This window comes from Chiloscyllium punctatum, unplaced genomic scaffold, assembly GCF_047496795.1.
Source record: "Chiloscyllium punctatum isolate Juve2018m unplaced genomic scaffold, sChiPun1.3 scaffold_443, whole genome shotgun sequence".
Classification (NCBI taxonomy): Eukaryota; Metazoa; Chordata; class Chondrichthyes; order Orectolobiformes; family Hemiscylliidae; genus Chiloscyllium; species Chiloscyllium punctatum.
The window spans coordinates 26869-41868 of NW_027310177.1; the positions used below are offsets into that span (position 1 = coordinate 26869).

Below are 15000 nucleotides of genomic sequence, written 5' to 3' on the forward strand. Positions count from 1 at the left end.
CCTTCCGTGGATCTGTGTTCCCGGGAGCGCTCCTCTCCAGCCTGGCGCGGCCTGTTTCCTTCCCTACATCCTGCCGTTCCTGGATTTATCACCGGCTCCTGACCCCTGGCTCCTGCCTTGCCCCCACCCCCCCCCCCCCCGCGTGACCTTTGCCCTGAGCCGCTCGCTGACCGTTGTGCCCGGATTCGGTTCCAGGTAGTTTTGCCGTCTGGGGCGGTCTGTTCTCCACCATTGACTGTGGCCTGGTCAAACTCCGCGCCAAAGAGGACCCCTGGAACTCCATCACCAGTGGGGCCCTGACCGGAGCGGTGCTGGCCTCCAGGAGTAAGTACCGCACCGATATTAACAACAGGGATTACCCATCTCCCGCCCTCCCTCTCCACCGGCGACAAGAGACAGCTCTCAGCCACCCTCTGCTGAACCGGGGGTGGCACACAGACAGTCCCTCTGGGGTTGGGGGGGTTGGTGATGGTACAGTCCCATTGGGGGAGAGGGAGATGGTACGGTCCATTGGTGGGGGGTGATAGTACAGTCCTTTTGGGGGGGGGGGGGGGTGATGGTACACTCCGTTGGGGTGTGTATGTGATGGTACAGTCCCATGGGGGGTGGGGGTGTGTGTGGGAGAGAGAGAGAGAGAGAGAGATGGCGTAGTCCCATGGGGATGTGTGTGTGTGTGTGTTTGATATATGGTACAGTCCCATGGGGATGTGTGTGTGTGAGAGATGGTACAGTCCCATGGGTGTGAGTGTGTGTGATGGTACAGTCCCATGGGGATGTGTGTGTGTGTGTGTGATGGTACAGTCCCATGGGTGTGTGTGTGTATGATGGTACAGTCCCATGGGTGTGTGTGTGTATGATGGTACAGTCCCATGGGTGTGTGTGTGTGTGTGTGAGAGATGGTACAGTCCCATGGGGATGTGTGTGTGTGTGTGTGTGTGTGTGTGATGGTACAGTCCCATGGGTGTGTGTGTGTGTGTGTGTGATGGTACAGTCCATGGGTGTGTGTGTGTGTGATGGTACAGTCCCATGGGGATGTGTGTGTGTGTGTGTGATGGTACAGTCCCATGGGTGTGTGTGTGTGTGTGTGTGTGTGTGATGGTACAGTCCCATGGGGATGTATGTGTGTGTGTGTGATGGTACAGTCCCATGGGGATGTGTGTGTGTGTGTGTGTGATGGTACAGTCCCATGGGTGTGTGTGTGTGTGTGTGTGATGGTACAGTCCCATGGGTGTGTGTGTGTGTGTGTGTGATGGTACAGTCCCATGGGGATGCGTGTGTGTGTGTGATGGTACAGTCCCATGGGGATGTGTGTGTGTGTGATGGTACAGTCCCATGGGGATGTGTGTGTGTGATGGGACAGTCCCATGGGGATGTGTGTGTGTGTGTGTGTGTGATGGTACAGTCCCATGGGGATGTGTGTGTGTGTGATGCGACAGTCCCCATGGGTGTGTGTGTGTGTGTGATGGTACAGTCCCATGGGGATGTGTGTGTGTGTGATGGTACAGTCCCATGGGGATGTGTGTGTGTGTGATGGTACAGTCCCATGGGGATGTGTGTGTGTGATGGGACAGTCCCATGGGTGTGTGTGTGTGTGATGGTACAGTCCCATGGGGATGTGTGTGTGTGATGGTACAGTCCCATGGGTGTGTGTGTGAGTGTGTAATGGTACAGTCCCATGGGTGTGTGTGTGTGTGTGTGTGTGTGATGGTACAGTCCCATGGGGATGTGTGTGTGTGTGTGATGGTACAGTCCCATGGGGATGTGTGTGTGTGTGTGTGTGTGATGGTACAGTCCCATGGGTGTGTGTGTGTGATGGTACAGTCCCATGGGGATGTGTGTGTGTGTGTGATGGTACAGTCCCATGGGGATGTGTGTGTGTGTGTGTGTGATGGTACAGTCCCCATGTGTGTGTGTGTGTGTGTGATGGTACAGTCCCATGGGTGTGTGTGTGCGATGGTACAGTCCCATGGGTGTGTGTGTGTGTGTGTGTGTGATGGTACAGTCCCCATGGGTGTGTGTGTGTGTGATGGTACAGTCCCATGGGGATGGGTGTGTGTGTGTGATGGTACAGTCCCATGGGGATGTGTGTGTGGGTGTGTGTGTGTGTGTGTGTGTGTGTGTGTGTGTGTGTGATGGTACAGTCCCATGGGGATGTGTGTGTGTGATGGTACAGTCCCATGGGTGCGTGTGTGTGATGGTACAGTCCCAAGGGTGTGTCTGTGTGTGATGGTACAGTCCCATGGGGATGTGTGTGTGTGTGTGATGGTACAGTCCCATGGGGATGTGTGTGTGTGTGTGTGTGTGTGTGATGGTACAGTCCCCATGGGGATGTGTGTGTGTGTGTGTGTGATGGTACAGTCCCATGGGGATGTGTGTGTGTGTGTGTGATGGTACAGTCCCATGGGGATGTGTGTGTGTGTGTGATGGTACAGTCCCATGGGGATGTGTGTGTGTGTGTGTGTGATGGTACAGTCCCATAGGGATGTGTTTGTGTGTGTGATGGTACAGTTCCCATGGGGATGTGTGTGTGTGTGTGTGATGGTACAGTCCCATGGGGATGTGTGTGTGTGTGTGTGTGTGTGATGGTACAGTCCCATGGGTGTGTGTGTGTGTGTGATGGTACAGTCCCATGGGTATGTGTGCGTGTGTGTGTGATGGTACAGTCCCATGGGTGTGTGTGTGTGATGGTACAGTCCCATGGGGATGTGTGTGTGTGTGTGTGTGTGATGGTACAGTCCCATGGGGATGTGTGTGTGTGTGTGTGATGGTACAGTCCCATGGGGATGTGTGTGTGTGTGTGTGATGGTACAGTCCCATGGGTGTGTGTGTGTGTGTGTGTGAGTGATGGTACAGTCCCATGGGGATGTGTGTGTGTGTGTGTGATGGTACAGTCCCATGGGGATGTGTGTGTGTGTGTGTGATGGTACAGTCCCATGGGGGTGTGTGTATGTGTGTGATGGTACAGTCCCATGGGGGGGTGGTGGTGGTGAATGTGATGGTAGTGTCCCGTTGGGATGTGTGTGTGTGTGTGATGGTACTGTCCCATGGGGGTGTGTGTGTGTGTGTGTGTTTGAGAGAGAGAGAGATGGTACAGTCCCATGGGGATGTGTGTGTGTGTGTGTGTGATGGTACAGTCCCATGGGGATGTGTGCGTGTGTGTGATGGTACAGTCCCATGGGGATGTGTGTGTGTGTGTGTGTGATGGTACAGTCCCATGGGGATGTGTGCGTGTGTGTGATGGTACAGTCCCATGGGGATGTGTGTGTGTGTGTGTGTGATGGTACAGTCCCATGGGTGTGTGTGTGTGTGATGGTACAGTCCCATGGGTGTGTGTGTGTGTGTGTGTGTGTGTGTGTGTGTGTGTGTGAGATTGGTACAGTACCCATGGGGATGTGTGTGTGATGGTACAGTCCCATGGGTGTGTGTGTGTGTGTGTGTGTGTGTGTGTGTGTGATGGTACAGTCCCATGGGGGTGTGTGTGTGTGTGTGATGGTACAGTCCCATGGGGATGTGTGTGTGTGTGTGATGGTACAGTCCCATGGGTGTGTGTGTGTGTGTGTGTGTGTGTGTGTGTGTGATGGTACAGTCCCATGGGGATGTGTGTGTGTGTGAGAGAGATGGTACAGTCCCATGGGGATGTGTGTGTGTGTGTGATGGTACAGTCCCATGGGTGTGTGTGTGTGTGTGTGTGTGATGGTACAGTCCCATGGGGATGTGTGTGTGTGTGTGATGGTACAGTCCCATAGGGATGTGTGTGTGTGTGTGTGTGTGATGGTACAGTCCCATGGGGATGTGTGTGTGTGTGTGTGTGTGTGTGTGTGTGATGGTACAGTCCCATGGGGATGTGTGTGTGTGTGTGTGATGGTACAGTCCCATGGGGATGTGTGTGTGTGTGTGTGTGTGATGGTACAGTCCCATGGGGATGTGTGTGTGTGTGTGTGTGTGTGATGGTACAGTCCCATGGGGATGTGTATGTGTGTGTGTGTGTGTGTGATGGTACAGTCCCATGGGTGTGTGTGTGTGTGTGATGGTACAGTCCCATGGGTGTGTGTGTGTGTGTGTGTGTGATGGTACAGTCCCATGGGAATGTGTGTGTGTGATGGTACAGTCCCATGGGGATGTGTGTGTGTGTGTGTGTGTGATGGTACAGTCCCATGGGTGTATGTGTGTGTGTGTGTGTGTGTGATGGTACAGTCCCATGGGGGTGTGTGCGTGTGATGGTACAGTCCCATGGGTGTGTGTGTGTGTGTGTGTGATGGTACAGTCCCATGGGGGTGTGTGTGTGTGTGTGATGGTACAGTCCCATGGGTGTGTGTGTGTGTGTGTGTGTGTGTGTGTGAGATGGTACAGTCCCATGGGGATGTGTGTGTGAGATTGTACAGTCCCATGGGGATGTGTGCGTGTGTGTCATGGTACAGTCCCATGGGGGTGTGTGTGTGAGATGGTACAGTCCCATGGGTTGTGTGTGTGTGTGTGTGTGTGTGTGATGGTACAGTCCCATGGGGGTGTGTGCATGTGATGGTACAGTCCCATGGGGATGTGTGTGTGTGTGTGTGTGATGGTACAGTCCCATGGGTTGTGTGTGTGTGTGTGATGGTACAGTCCCATGGGGGTGTGTGTGTGTGTGTGAGATGGTACAGTCCCATGGGGGTGTGTGTGTGTGTGTGTGTGAGATGGTACAGTCCCATGGGGGTGTGTGTGTGTGATGGTACAGTCCCATGGGTGTGTGTGTGTGTGTGTGTGTGATGGTACAGTCCCATGGGTGTGTGTGTGTGTGTGTGAGATGGTACAGTCCCATGGGGGTGTGTGTGTGTGATGGTACAGTCCCATGGGTGTGTGTGTGTGTGTGTGTGTGATGGTACAGTCCCATGGGTGTGTGTCTGTCTGTGTGTGTGTGTGTGTGTGTGTGTGTGTCTGTGTGTGAGATGGTACAGTCCCATGGGGGTGTGTGTGGGAGATGGTACAGTCCCATGGGTGTGTGATGGTACAGTCCCATGGCGATGTGTGTGTGTGAGAGATGGTGCAGTCCCACGGGGATGTGTGTATGTGTGTGAGTGAGATGGTACAGTCCCATGGGGATGTGTGTGTGTGAGAGATGGTACAGTCCCATGGGGATGTGTGTGTGTGTGTGTGTGTGATGGTACAGTCCCATGGGGATATGTGTGTGTGAGAGATGGTCAAGTCCCATGGGGATGTGTGTGTGTGTGTGAGATGGTACAGTCCCATGGGGATGTGTGTGTGTGTGTGTGTGATGGTACAGTCCCATGGGGGTGTGTGCGTGTGATGGTACAGTCCCATGGGTTGTGTGTGTGTGTGTGTGTGTGTGTGAGAGATGGTACAGTCCTATGGGAATGTGCGTGTGTGTGTGTGTGATGGTACAGTCCCATGGGTTGTGTGTGTGTGTGTGATGGTACAGTCCCATGGGGGTGTGTGTGAGATGGTATAGTCCCATGGGGGTGTGTGTGTCTGTGTGTGAGATGGTACAGTCCCATGGGGGTGTGTGTGGGAGATGGTACAGTCCCATGGGTGTGTGATGGTACAGTCCCATGGGGATGTGTGTGTGTGAGAGATGGTGCAGTCCCACGGGGATGTGTGTGTGTGAGATATGGTACAGTCCCATGGGGATGTGTGTGTGTGAGAGATGGTACAGTCCCATGGGGATGTGTGTGTGTGAGATATGGTACAGTCCCATGGGGATGTGTGTGTGTGAGAGATGGTACAGTCCCATGGGGATGTGTGTGTGTGAGAGATGGTACAGTCCCATGGGGATGTGTGTGTGTGTGATGGTACAGTCCCATGGGGATGTGTGTGTGAGATGGTACAGTCCCATGGGGATGTGTGTGTGTGTGATGGTACAGTCCCATGGGGATGTGTGTGTGAGATGGTACAGTCCCATGGGGATGTGTGTGTGAGATGGTACAGTCCCATGGGGATGTGTGTGTGTGTGTGAGTGATGGTACAGTCCCATGGGGATGTGTGTATGTGTGTGATGGTACAGTCCCATGGGGGTGGTGGTGGTGGTGAATGTGATGGTAGAGTCCCGTGGGGATGTGTGTGTGTGTGTGATGGTACAGTCCCATGGGGGTGTGTGTGTGTGAGAGAGAGATGGTACAGTCCCATGGGGATGTGTGTGTGTGTGATGGTACAGTCCCATGGGGGTGTGAGTGTGTGTGTGTGTGTGTGATGGTACAGTCCCATGGGGATGTGTGTGTGTGTGGGTGTGTGATGGTACAGTCCCATGGGGGTGTGTGTATGTGTGTGATGGTACAGTCCCATGGGGGTGGTGGTGGTGGTGAATGTGATGGTAGAGTCCCGTGGGGATGTGTGTGTGTGTGTGTGATGGTACAGTCCCATGGGGGTGTGTGTGAGAGAGAGAGAGATGGTACAGTCCCATGGGGATGTGTGTGTGTGTGTGTGATGGTACAGTCCCATGGGGATGTGTGTGTGTGATGGTACAGTCCCATGGGGGTGTGTGTATGTGTGTGATGGTACAGTCCCATGGGGGTGGTGGTGGTGGTGAATGTGATGGTAGAGTCCCGTGGGGATGTGTGTGTGTGTGTGATGGTACAGTCCCATGGGGGTGTGTGTGTGTGAGAGAGAGAGAGATGGTACAGTCCCATGGGGATGTGTGTGTGTGTGTGATGGTACAGTCCCATGGGGATGTGTGTGTGTGTGTGATGGTACAGTCCCATGGGGATGTGTGTGTGTGTGTGTGTGTGATGGTACAGTCCCATGGGGATGTGTGTGTGTGTGTGTGTGATGGTACAGTCCCATGGGTGTGTGAGTGTGGGTGGGTGTGTGATGGTACAGTCCCATGGGTTTGTGTGTGTGTGTGTGTGATGGTACAGCCCCATGGGTGTGTGTGTGTGTGTGATGGTACAGCCCCATGGGTGTGTGTGTGTGTGTGTGATGGTACAGTCCCATGTGTGTGTGTGTGTGTGTGATGGTACAGTCCCATGGGTGTGTGTGTGTGTGTGATGGTACAGTCCCATGTGTGTGTGTGTGTGTGTGATGGTACAGTCCCATGGGTGTGTGTGTGTGTGTGTGTGTGTGCGCGATGGTACAGTCCCATGGGTGTGTGTGTGTGTGTGATGGTACAGTCCCATGGGTGTGTGTGTGTGTGTGATGCTACAGTCCCATGGGTGTGTGTGTGTGTGATGGTACAGTCCCATGGGGATGTGTGTGTGTGTGTGTGATGGTACAGTCCCATGGGGATGTGTGTGTGTGATGGTACAGTCCCATGGGTGTGTGTGTGTGATGGTACAGTCCCATGGGTGTGTGTCTGTGTGTGTGTGAGATGGGACAGTCCCATGGGGGTGTGTGTGGGAGATGGTACAGTCCCATGGGTGTGTGATGGTACAGTCCCATGGGGATGTGTGTGTGTGAGAGATGGTACAGTCCCATGGGGATGTGTGTGTGTGTGTGATGGTACAGTCCCATGGGTTGTGTGTGTGTGTGTGTGATGGTACAGTCCCATGGGGGTGTGTGCGTGTGATGGTACAGTCCCATGGGTTGTGTGTGTGTGTGTGTGTGAGAGATGGTACAGTCCTATGGGAATGTGCGTGTGTGTGTGTGTGATGGTACAGTCCCATGGGGATGTGTGTGTGTGTGTGTGAGATGGTACAGTCCCATGGGGATATGTGTGTGTGTGTGTGAGATGGTACAGTCCCATGGGGATGTGTGTGTGTGTGTGATGGTACAGTCCCATGGGGGTGTGTGTGAGATGGTACAGTCCCATGGGGATGTGTGTGTGTGTGAGATGGTACAGTCCCATGGGGGTGTGTGTGTGTGTGTGTGATGGTACAGTCCCATGGGTGTGTGTCTGTGTGTGTGTGTGTGTCTGTGTGTGAGATGGGACAGTCCCATGGGGGTGTGTGTGGGAGATGGTACAGTCCCATGGGTGTGTGATGGTACAGTCCCATGGGGATGTGTGTGTGTGAGAGATGGTACAGTCCCATGGGGATGTGTGTGTGTGTGTGATGGTACAGTCCCATGGGTTGTGTGTGTGTGTGTGTGATGGTACAGTCCCATGGGGGTGTGTGCGTGTGATGGTACAGTCCCATGGGTTGTGTGTGTGTGTGTGTGTGAGAGATGGTACAGTCCTATGGGAATGTGCGTGTGTGTGTGTGTGATGGTACAGTCCCATGGGGATGTGTGTGTGTGTGTGTGATGGTACAGTCCCATGGGGATATGTGTGTGTGTGTGTGAGATGGTACAGTCCCATGGGGATGTGTGTGTGTGTGTGATGGTACAGTCCCATGGGGGTGTGTGTGAGATGGTACAGTCCCATGGGGGTGTGTGTGTGTGTGTGTGTGTGTGAGATGGTACAGTCCCATGGGTGTGTGTCTGTGTGTGTGTGTGTGTGTGTGTGAGATGGTACAGTCCCATGGGGGTGTGTGTGGGAGATGGTACAGTCCCATGGGTGTGTGATGGTACAGTCCCATGGGGATGTGTGTGTGTGAGAGATGGTGCAGTCCCACGGGGATGTGTGTGTGTGTGTGAGTGAGATGGTACAGTCCCATGGGGATGTGTGTGTGTGAGAGATGGTACAGTCCCATGGGGATGTGTGTGTGTGTGTGAGATGGTACAGTCCCATGGGGATGTGTGTGTGTGTGAGATGGTACAGTCCCATGGGGATGTGTGTGTGTGAGAGATGGTACAGTCCCATGGGGATGTGTGTGTGTGAGAGATGGTACAGTCCCATGGGGATGTGTGTGTGAGATGGTACAGTCCCATGGGGATGTGTGTGTGTGAGAGATGGTACAGTCCTATGGGAATGTGTGTGTGTGTGATGGTACAGTCCCATGGGGATGTGTGTGTGAGATGGTACAGTCCCATGGGGATGTGTGTGTGTGTGAGTGATGGTACAGTCCCATGGGGGTGTGTGTATGTGTGTGATGGTACAGTCCCATGGGGGTGGTGGTGGTGGTGGTGAATGTGATGGTAGAGTCCCGTGGGGATGTGTGTGTGTGTGTGATGGTACAGTCCCATGGGGATGTGTGTGTGTGTGTGTGTGATGGTACAGTCCCATGGGGATGTGTGTGTGTGTGTGATGGTACAGTCCCATGGGGATGTGTGTGTGTGTGTGTGATGGTACAGTCCCATGGGGATGTGTGTGTGTGTGTGTGTGTGATGGTACAGTCCCATGGGTGTGTGTGTGTGTGTGTGCGATGGTACAGTCCCATGGGTGTGTGTGTGTGTGATGGTACAGTCCCATGGGGATGTGTGTGTGTGATGGTACAGTCCCATGGGTTTGGGTTTGTGTGTGTGGGTGTGGGTGTGTGTGTGATGGTACAGTCCCATGGGTGTGTGAGTGTGGGTGTGTGTGTGTGTGTGATGGTACAGTCCCATGGGTTTGTGTGTGTGTGTGTGTGTGTGTGTGTGATGGTACAGCCCCATGGGTGTGTGTGTGTGTGTGATGGTACAGTCCCATGTGTGTGTGTGTGTGTGTGTGATGGTACAGTCCCATGGGTGTGTGTGTGTGTGTGATGGTACAGTCCCATGGGTTTGTGTGTGTGTGTGTGTGTGTGTGTGTGATGGTACAGCCCCATGGGTGTGTGTGTGTGTGTGATGGTACAGTCCCATGGGTGTGTGTGTGTGTGATGGTACAGTCCCATGGGTGTGTGTGTGTGTGTGTGTGCGATGGTACAGTCCCATGGGTGTGTGTGTGTGTGTGTGTGTGATGCTACAGTCCCATGGGTGTGTGTGTGTGATGGTACAGTCCCATGGGGATGTGTGTGTGTGTGTGTGATGGTACAGTCCCATGGGGATGTGTGTGTGTGATGGTACAGTCCCATGGGTGTGTGTGTGTGATGGTACAGTCCCATGGGTGTGTGTGTGTGTGTGTGTGATGCTACAGTCCCATGGGTGTGTGTGTGTGATGGTACAGTCCCATGGGGATGTGTGTGTGTGTGTGTGATGGTACAGTCCCATGGGTGTGTGTGTGTGATGGTACAGTCCCAAGGGTGTGTGTGTGTGTGATGGTACAGTCCCATGGGGATGTGTGTGTGTGTGTGTGATGGTACAGTCCCATGGGGATGTGTGTGTGTGTGTGTGTGATGGTACAGTCCCATGGGTGTGTGTGTGTGTGTGTGTGTGTGATGGTACAGTCCCATGGGTGTGTGTGTGATGGTACAGTCCCATGGGTGTGTGTGTGTGTGTGTGTGATGGTACAGTCCCATGGGGATGTGTGTGTGTGTGTGTGTGATGGTACAGTCCCATGGGGATGTGTGTGTGTGTGTGTGTGATGGTACAGTCCCATGGGGATGTGTGTGTGTGTGTGATGGGACAGTCCCATGGGTGTGTGTGTGTGTGATGGTACAGTCCCATGGGGATATGTGTGTGTGTGTGTGTGATGGTACAGTCCCATGGGGATGTGTGTGTGTGTGTGATGGTACAGTCCCATGGGGATGTGTGTGTGTGTGTGTGTGTGTGTGTGATGGTACAGTCCCATAGGGATGTGTGTGTGTGTGTGATGGTACAGTCCCATGGGTGTGTGTGTGTGTGTGTGTGTGATGGTACAGTCCCATGGGGAGGTGTGTGTGTGTGTGTGATGGTACAGTCCCATGGGGATGTGTGTGTGTGTGATGGTACAGTCCCATGGGTGTGTGTGTGTGTGTGATGGTACAGTCCCATGGGTGTGTGTGTGTGATGGTACAGTCCCATGGGTGTGTGTGTGTGTGTGTGTGTGTGTGTGATGGTACAGTCCCATGGGTGTGTGTGTGTGTGATGGTACAGTCCCATGGGGATGTGTGTGTGTGTGTGTGTGATGGTACAGTCCCATGGGGATGTGTGTGTGTGATGGTACAGTCCCATGGGGATGTGTGTGTGTGTGTGAGTGATGGTACAGTCCCATGGGGATGTGTGTGTGTGTGTGATGGTACAGTCCCATGGGGATGTGTGTGTGTGTGATGGTACAGTCCCATGGGGATGTGTGTGTGTGTGATGGTACAGTCCCATGGGGATGTGTGTGTGTGTGTGTGTGTGTGTGATGGTACAGTCCCATGGGGATGTGTGTGTGTGTGATGGTACAGTCCCATGGGGATGTGTGTGTGTGTGTGATGGTACAGTCCCATGGGGATGTGTGTGTGTGTGATGGTACAGTCCCATGGGGATGTGTGTGTGTGTGTGTGATGGTACAGTCCCATGGGGATGTGTGTGTGTGTGATGGTACAGTCCCATGGGGATGTGTGTGTGTGTGTGATGGTACAGTCCCATGGGGATGTGTGTGTGTGTGATGGTACAGTCCCATGGGGATGTGTGTGTGTGTGTGTGTGTGTGATGGTACAGTCCCATGGGGGGGTGGTGGTGGTGAATGTGATGGTAGTGTCCCGTGGGGATATGTGTGTGTGTGTGATGGTACAGTCCCATGGGGATGTGTGTGTGTGTGTGAGTGATGGTACAGTCCCATGGGGATGTGTGTGTGTGTGTGATGGTACAGTCCCATGGGGATGTGTGTGTGTGTGTGAGTGATGGTACAGTCCCATGGGGATGTGTGTGTGTGTGTGTGTGATGGTACAGTCCCATGGGGATGTGTGTGTGTGTGTGTGTGTGATGGTACAGTCCCATGGGGATGTGTGTGTGTGTGATGGTACAGTCCCATGGGGATGTGTGTGTGTGTGTGATGGTACAGTCCCATGGGGATGTGTGTGTGTGTGTGATGGTACAGTCCCATGGGGATGTGTGTGTGTGTGTGATGGTACAGTCCCATGGGGATGTGTGTGTGTGTGTGATGGTACAGTCCCATGGGGATGTGTGTGTGTGTGTGAGTGTGATGGTACAGTCCCATGGGGATGTGTGTGTGTGTGTGAGTGTGATGGTACAGTCCCATGGGGATGTGTGTGTGTGTGTGTGTGTGTGATGGTACAGTCCCATGGGGATGTGTGTGTGTGTGTGTGTGATGGTACAGTCCCATGGGGATGTGTATGTGTGTGTGTGTGATGGTACAGTCCCATGGGTGTATGTGTGTGTGTGATGGTACAGTCCCATGGGTGTGTGTGTGTATGTGTGTGTGTGTGATGGTACAGTCCCATGGGGATGTGTGTGTGTGTGTGTGTGATGGTACAGTCCCATGGGGATGTGTGTGTGTATGTGTGTGTGTGTGATGGTACAGTCCCATGGGGATGTGTGTGTGTGTGTGATGGTACAGTCCCATGGGGATGTGTGTGTGTATGTGTGTGATGGTACAGTCCCATGGGGGTGGTGGTGGTGGTGAATGTGATGGTAGAGTCCCATGGGGATATGTGTGTGTGTGAGTGTATGTGTGTGTGTGTGATGGTACAGTCCCATGGGGATGTGTGTGTGTGATGGTACAGTCCCATGGGGATGTGTGTGTGTGTGTGTATGTGTGTGTGATGGTACAGTCCCATGGGTGTGTGTGTGTGTGTGTGTGTATGATGGTACAGTCCCATGGGTGTGTGTGTGTGTGTGTGTGTGTGTATGATGGTACAGTCCCATGGGTGTGTGTGTGAGAGATGGTACAGTCCCATGGGGATGTGTGTGTGTGTGTGTGTGTGATGGTACAGTCCCATGGGTGTGTGATGGTACAGTCCCATGGGGATGTGTGTGTGTGTGTATGTGTGTGTGTGAGAGATGGTACAGTCCCATGGGTGTGTGTGTGTGTGTGTGTGTGTGATGGTACAGTCCCATGGGTGTGTGTGTGTGTGTGTGTGATGGTACAGTCCCATGGGGATGTGTGTGTGTGTGTGATGGTACAGTCCCATGGGTGTGTGTGTGTGTGTGTGTGTGAGATGGTACAGTCCCATGGGTGTGTGTGTGTGATGGTACAGTCCCATGGGGATGTGTGTGTGTGTGTGTGTATGTGTGTGTGTGAGAGATGGTACAGTCCCATGGGGATGTGTGTGTGTGTGTGTGTGATGGTACAGTCCCATGGGGGTGTGTGTGTGTGTGTGTGTGTGTGTGTGAGAGATGGTACAGTCCCATGGGTGTGTGTGTGTGTGTGTGATGGTACAGTCCCATGGGGATGTGTGTGTGTGTGATGGTACAGTCCCATGGGGGTGTGTGTGTGTGTGTGATGGTACAGTCCCATGGGTGTGTGTGTGTGTGAGATGGTACAGTCCCATGGGGGTGTGTGTGTGTGTGTGAGATGGTACAGTCCCATGGGTGTGTGTGTGTGATGGTACAGTCCCATGGGTGTGTGTGTGTGTGAGATGGTACAGTCCCATGGGGGTGTGTGTGTGTGTGTGTGAGATGGTACAGTCCCATGGGTGTGTGTGTGTGATGGTACAGTCCCATGGGTGTGTGTGTGTGTGTGTGCGATGGTACAGTCCCATGGGTGTGTGTGTGTGTGATGGTACAGTCCCATGGGGATGTGTGTGTGTGATGGTACAGTCCCATGGGTTTGGGTTTGTGTGTGTGGGTGTGGGTGTGTGTGTGATGGTACAGTCCCATGGGTGTGTGAGTGTGGGTGTGTGTGTGTGTGTGATGGTACAGTCCCATGGGTTTGTGTGTGTGTGTGTGTGTGTGTGTGTGATGGTACAGCCCCATGGGTGTGTGTGTGTGTGTGATGGTACAGTCCCATGTGTGTGTGTGTGTGTGTGTGTGATGGTACAGTCCCATGGGTGTGTGTGTGTGTGTGATGGTACAGTCCCATGGGTTTGTGTGTGTGTGTGTGTGTGTGTGTGTGATGGTACAGCCCCATGGGTGTGTGTGTGTGTGTGATGGTACAGTCCCATGGGTGTGTGTGTGTGTGATGGTACAGTCCCATGGGTGTGTGTGTGTGTGTGTGTGCGATGGTACAGTCCCATGGGTGTGTGTGTGTGTGTGTGTGTGTGATGCTACAGTCCCATGGGTGTGTGTGTGTGATGGTACAGTCCCATGGGGATGTGTGTGTGTGTGTGTGATGGTACAGTCCCATGGGGATGTGTGTGTGTGATGGTACAGTCCCATGGGTGTGTGTGTGTGATGGTACAGTCCCATGGGTGTGTGTGTGTGTGTGTGTGATGCTACAGTCCCATGGGTGTGTGTGTGTGATGGTACAGTCCCATGGGGATGTGTGTGTGTGTGTGTGATGGTACAGTCCCATGGGTGTGTGTGTGTGATGGTACAGTCCCAAGGGTGTGTGTGTGTGTGATGGTACAGTCCCATGGGGATGTGTGTGTGTGTGTGTGATGGTACAGTCCCATGGGGATGTGTGTGTGTGTGTGTGTGTGTGATGGTACAGTCCCATGGGTGTGTGTGTGTGTGTGTGTGTGTGATGGTACAGTCCCATGGGTGTGTGTGTGATGGTACAGTCCCATGGGTGTGTGTGTGTGTGTGTGTGATGGTACAGTCCCATGGGGATGTGTGTGTGTGTGTGTGATGGTACAGTCCCATGGGGATGTGTGTGTGTGTGTGTGTGATGGTACAGTCCCATGGGGATGTGTGTGTGTGTGTGTGATGGTACAGTCCCATGGGGATGTGTGTGTGTGTGTGATGGGACAGTCCCATGGGTGTGTGTGTGTGTGATGGTACAGTCCCATGGGGATATGTGTGTGGGTGTGTGTGATGGTACAGTCCCATGGGGATGTGTGTGTGTGTGTGATGGTACAGTCCCATGGGGATGTGTGTGTGTGTGTGTGTGTGATGGTACAGTCCCATAGGGATGTGTGTGTGTGTGTGATGGTACAGTCCCATGGGTGTGTGTGTGTGTGTGTGTGTGATGGTACAGTCCCATGGGGAGGTGTGTGTGTGTGTGTGATGGTACAGTCCCATGGGGATGTGTGTGTGTGTGATGGTACAGTCCCATGGGTGTGTGTGTGTGTGTGATGGTACAGTCCCATGGGTGTGTGTGTGTGATGGTACAGTCCCATGGGTGTGTGTGTGTGTGTGTGTGTGTGTGTGATGGTACAGTCCCATGGGGATGTGCGTGTGTGTGTGATGGTACAGTCCCATGGGGATGTGTGTGTGTGTGTGTGTGTGATGGTACAGTCCCATGGGGATGTGTGTGTGTGATGGTACAGTCCCATGGGGATGTGTGTGTGTGTGTGTGTGATGGTACAG

At 53.4% G+C, this 15000-nt stretch overlaps 1 protein-coding gene across 1 annotated transcript in view; it reads left to right on the plus strand.

Moving 5' to 3' along the window:
- Positions 1–15000, plus strand: part of LOC140472798 (mitochondrial import inner membrane translocase subunit Tim17-B-like) — a 25223-nt gene that overhangs the window by 2544 nt on the left and 7679 nt on the right. The window contains exon 2 of the mRNA XM_072567519.1: positions 196–324. Coding sequence (XP_072423620.1) covers positions 196–324 — 129 coding nt within the window. The remainder of the gene's footprint in view (positions 1–195; positions 325–15000) is intronic.